The 5,309-nt window shown below is 36.5% G+C and overlaps 1 protein-coding gene across 3 annotated transcripts in view; it reads left to right on the plus strand.

Moving 5' to 3' along the window:
• The window catches only part of Rragb (Ras related GTP binding B), a 118,435-nt gene that overhangs the window by 31,632 nt on the left and 81,494 nt on the right, over positions 1 to 5,309 (plus strand). Inside the window, exons 9-10 of one of the 3 annotated variants that reach the window (XM_029473611.1) lie at positions 248 to 363; positions 1,271 to 1,939. In XM_029473611.1, the coding sequence (XP_029329471.1) occupies positions 248 to 363; positions 1,271 to 1,368 (214 nt within the window). In that variant the 3' untranslated portion in view covers positions 1,369 to 1,939. Of the gene's footprint in view, positions 1 to 247; positions 364 to 1,270; positions 1,995 to 5,309 lie in introns of those variants that run through there. The other 2 variants (XM_021152911.2, XR_003835730.1) reach the window with 2 other exon arrangements.

Here is a 5,309-nt window from a genome sequence, read left to right on the forward strand (position 1 = left end):
AGTGCTGGGATTACAGGCGTGCACCACCACGCCCAGAGGTAGCACTTTTTAATATGTGTCTAGATTTAGACCCCTTTTCACTTGTGAGTCTATATTAGTGACTATCTAAATATGTTAAGTTTATCAGTACAGTTTCCATAGAAATTTAAAACGTGGTGAATTAAGATACAGTGCTATAAAATGTCTAAAATAAGCAACTTCTTTTAGTCTTTTTTTTCTTTAACCACCGTTTTGCTTTCTCCCATAGCAAGCTGGCTGCCTCTTTCCAGAGTATGGAAGTGAGGAACTCTAACTTTGCTGCTTTCATTGACATATTCACATCCAACACTTACGTCATGGTCGTGATGTCTGATCCATCCATTCGTAAGTTCAAACTTGGCTGATGCAGTTTCAAAGTTATAGAGTTTTTAAGCAAATGCCGTAGAGCTAGAACTTTACTAGATATTTTTAAATTATTTTATAGTGGAGGTAGTTGCACAATAACACGAAGGTACTTAATCTCACTGGATTGTACACTTAAACATGACAAGCATGGTAAGCATCTTATACATTATACATAAATAATGCATAATATATATAGTATACATGAATAACATAATATATACATATATAGCTATAGTTAAAGAAATTAGTAATAGTAGGAGGAGAAATGTTGAATAATTTTAATAGGTGTATATTTTGGAGCTTAAAAATAATTTTTCTCAGGTATTGTGTTTTTTCTTCATGAGAATTTAAGAAAGCAGATCACTAAATTGAGGAATTTTAAAGAAATGGGAACCCAGATCCGTGAACTTTTAAAAGACCTCTAAGTTATTAAAAGCTGAACCATTTTGTGGATCACTGCATATTCTACAGCCGCATATTTCTGTTATGGGTATTAAGGGGCAGTATTTGTTATTTCCATATCTTGGAAGCCATATCTGCTACAGCCATTAGACTAAAGGTTCTTACCGTGTCTGCAAAATATCCCCCATGTATTTAAATTATCTCTCTTCTCCTGGTTTTATCTATATTAGGTTAATATTTAAAGCTAACATAAATTATTGAGGTTTATTCTATTAGTCTCAAACCAAAAGATTGTGAAGTTTTGTTTAGGATATGTGCAATTCTGCTTTACAAATATAAAACCTTGATAGCTTGAGGCTTTCTGCTCCTATGCTCTGACACACACTGAAGGATTTGGATCTTTTAATTGATTTGCTTTTAGTAGACAGACATACCTTTGACTGCCCTTCTTACTCTGTTGGGTGTCTCCCCACCCTACCCTCAGCTTCTGCAGCTACTCTGATCAACATCCGCAATGCCAGAAAACACTTTGAAAAGCTGGAGAGAGTGGATGGACCAAAACAGTGTCTTCTCATGCGCTAAACATTGCCGAATATTGTTTCACACAAAAATTGAAACACTGTTTCTTAATTTTATTGTTGTATTCATATATGTAGGATCTGAAATATTGTGATGCTCACCACGTCTGTATTTCTTCTCTACTCCCCAGTCTTAACGTTTATCTTTGAATGCTATTTATTCAAATAGCTTGAGGAGTTAGAAGATGAGGTGTCTATGATGTTGATGTAATGTATACGTAGGCAATATATGTAAGTGTTCTGATAACATGACTCTAATGGTGTTTTAAGTGTTCTGATAACCTGCTTTTAATAGTTGTGTATGCCAAAGTCTTTCCCAGCACCTCTTGTATTCATTATCAAAAATATACATGTAAGTTTGAAGTATTACTGTTTTCTCAGCATGAATTAAAAATATTCTGTAACTCAGCCAGGCAAGGTAGCTCATGCTTGTGATCCCAGCATTTGGGAAACAGAGGCAAGAGGATTGCTGCAAGTTTAAGGCCAGCCTGTCTACATAGGGAGGTCAGGCCAGGGATGTATATCAAGATCTTGTTTCAAAAAATTTTATATATATATATATATATATATATATATATATATATATACCTTAACTTCACTTCAATGTAAATAAACTTCTGCTGTTAGGGATTCCAGTGTCTGTGTTTCTTTTTCTTGTATCCTGAGCTTTTCACTAAGAGCAAAACATTTCATTTATGCTAAAAAGAAATAGAACTTGCTTCCTAGGGAAAAGTATAAAATAAAGTTCACTAAAGAATGAACAGGGCTGGAGAGATGGCTCAGTGGTTAAACACCTACTGTTCTTCCAGAGGTCCTGAGTTCAATTCCCAGCAACCACATGGTGGCTCACAACCATCTGTAATGAGATCTGATGCCCTTTTCTGGTGTGTCTAAAGACAGCTACAGTGTACTCATATCAATTAAATAAATAAATCTTTAAAAGGAAAAAGATTTAAAAAAAAGGAAAACACAAGAAGCTACTGAGCAGGATAGTTATGTGACTTCAATGTTTAAAAAGTAATTTATCGGGCTGGTGAGATGGCTCAGTGGGTAAGAGCACCCGACTGCTCTTCCAAAGGTCCAGAGTTCAAATCCCAGCAACCACATGGTGGCTCACAACCATNTCTGGCGCCCTCTTCTGGAGTGTCTGAAGACAGCTACAGTGTAGTTACATATAATAAATAAATCTTTAAAAAAAAAAGTAATTTATCTATACTGTATAAACTGACAACAGTTGGAGATGCTATATTAGTAATCCAGGCCTGATCTAGATTGAAAGTCTCCAGTGCTGGCTCAGTGGATCAAAGCCCTCACAGCCAGGCCAGGTGAGCTGAGTTGGATTTCCACAAACTATAGAGTGGAAGGTGAAGACTGTTTCTTGCAGGTTGTCCTGCGATCTTTCCATATGTGCCCACATGTATAAACATATACACAGAGACTGAATAAATAAAATGTTGAAAGATTAAAAGTAGTTCTAGGAAGCAACTAGAGAATGAATGAATAAAACCTGGATAGAAAGTAAGATTTACGAGATGAAAATGTTTGAGGTCCAACAGTGGTTACTATTTTATTTACATATTCCAAATAGGAATGGACCTTGAAACATTAACTAGAATTGCCATAGCTTCAAACCTTTTCAGTTCCCATTAGCACAAAACAGGACACAAACATGTGTTTAGAGATACACAACACTATAGACTCGTCTCATTGCTCCTATAATTTATGGTATAAAATGCCTTCCAGGGCTAGCAAGATGGCTCAGTGGTTAAGAGCACCGACTGCTCTTCCGAAGGTTCTGAGTTCAAATCCCAGCAACCACTTGGTGGCTCACAACCATCCGTAACGAAATCTGATGTCCTCTTCTGGAATGTCTGACAGCTACAGTGTACTTACATATAATAAATAAATAAATAAATATTAAAATGTCTTCCAGTGTCAGGTGTTAGGATATATGCCTTTAGACTACATAGAGAGCTGTTGACTCAAAAATAATAAATAGATAGATAGATAGATAAAAGGAAAAAACAACTAAAGATAAAGAAATATCTTCCAGGATCAGTCTCACACTGTCTTGGTTTATTATTCCCAATTGAGAAATAAGTACTTTTCATTAAGTTGAAAATACCATGTTTTTAAGTAGCCTATGTTCTTATGAACTGAAAAGAACATTATGGGAGTAGTTTTAGAAGCTGTATTCATGCAAAGAAGAATCTTTAGGTAGATATTCTAGACTCTTTCCCATTAGTATATAGTAAAATAAAAAGACCAAATGAATAGTGAGGTCTGCTCTGTGACTGATGAGAGTCATGCTTTAGCCTGTTCTCATCTTTAGTGTTTACAGTGGGATTTGGAAAGCTTTCTTTAAATACATAGATAAGATAACGAAAGCATGCATATGGCAATGTGGATAGAAATAAAAAGGAGAAATGTGAAAATGACCCAATGAAGTGATGCTTTCTATACTAATATGTGAGCAAATGAGACAGTGGTTCTCCAATGTCAGTATATACCACAATCACTTGGAGATAGCTCATTAAAAAGCATTCTTTGTGCCTAACATGGTTTAAAAGGTAGGATCACCTATAGCTCATTAAAAAGCATTCTTTGGGCCTAAAATGGTTTAACAGGTAGGAGCACCCATTGCTCTTGTACAGGACCCAGGTTTGGATCCAGGACCACATGTACCCATGTGGTGGTTTGCGACAACCTGTAAATTGAGTGCCGGGGGATCCAGCACCCCTGTCTTAACATCTGCAGACACCAGCCACACGTGATAATATATATATATATATATACATACATACATAGATGGCTGCCCAAGACCCACCCATCCATTCAATGGGTCTTGAGTAGGCCTCATGAATCTGTATTTCTAACAGGTTTGCAAGTGATGTTGAAGCTGAACCTACTTATCCAGGGACTCCATTTTGGAAACCATTGCTTCAGAGAAGAGAAGAAATTAGGTGTGGGAGTAGTTATGACAAAACATGGTCACCAGATATTATACTAAGAGAAAAAATTCACATCACTGGTTCTCAAAATGATCATCAAATTTGAGATCAAACAGAACTGTTTTAGATTAAAAAAAAACAATAATTTGGAAGCTTCCATTTTCTAGGTAATATATTGCAAATGAAAGTAGTCATTGGTGTAAGGAGACTGTGGGTACTGACTCTTACTGAACCTGGCTTCTTTTTTTCACTTTCTATCAGTTTACTGACTCTATAAAGTGTGAAGGATTAGCCAAGTTGCCAAAGGAAAACAGTGACTACTTAAGTATGAAGCTGTGTGTTATAAAGATTATCTCATTTTGATCTTCATGGGGATTCTATAAGTACTCTTATGAGTGTTCCATTTTGCAAGTTAGAAAACTGTTTAAGATAACTTAAGCACAGTTATATACTATTGGAGAAGCTACGGGTAAGACTCCAGTAATCTAATCCACAACTCATTCACATATCCAAAGTTATATGGCCTTCCTGAACTTCATTCATCCTTAATGATGAAAAGTATGATGTGTGTGTGTGTGTGTGCGTGCGATTTGTCTATCGGCCTACCTGTTCTATAGAAATAGTAAAGCAGACACAAATCTTTCTCACTCCATTTTCCCTGGGGCTTTGCTGAATGGATTAAGAAACTCTCACAAGGGGTGAAGAGATGGTTCAGCTGTTAAGAGCACTGGCTGCTCTTCTAGAGGTCCTGATTTCAATTCCTTAGCAACTACATGGTGGCTCACAACCATCTATAGTGAGATCTGGCGCCCTCTCCTGGCATGCAGGTGTACATGCAGATAGAGCACTCAAATAAAAATACATCTTTATTTAAAACAAACAAACAAACAAACAAACAAAAACCTCCTACAGTAGAATATGCAAAATGGGCTAGAGAGATAGCTCAGAGGTTAAGAGCACCGAAGAAGAAGAAGGAGGAGGAGGAGGAGGAGGA

The sequence above is a fragment of the Mus caroli genome, chromosome X (genome assembly GCF_900094665.2).
Source record: "Mus caroli chromosome X, CAROLI_EIJ_v1.1, whole genome shotgun sequence".
NCBI lineage: Eukaryota > Metazoa > Chordata > Mammalia > Rodentia > Muridae > Mus > Mus caroli.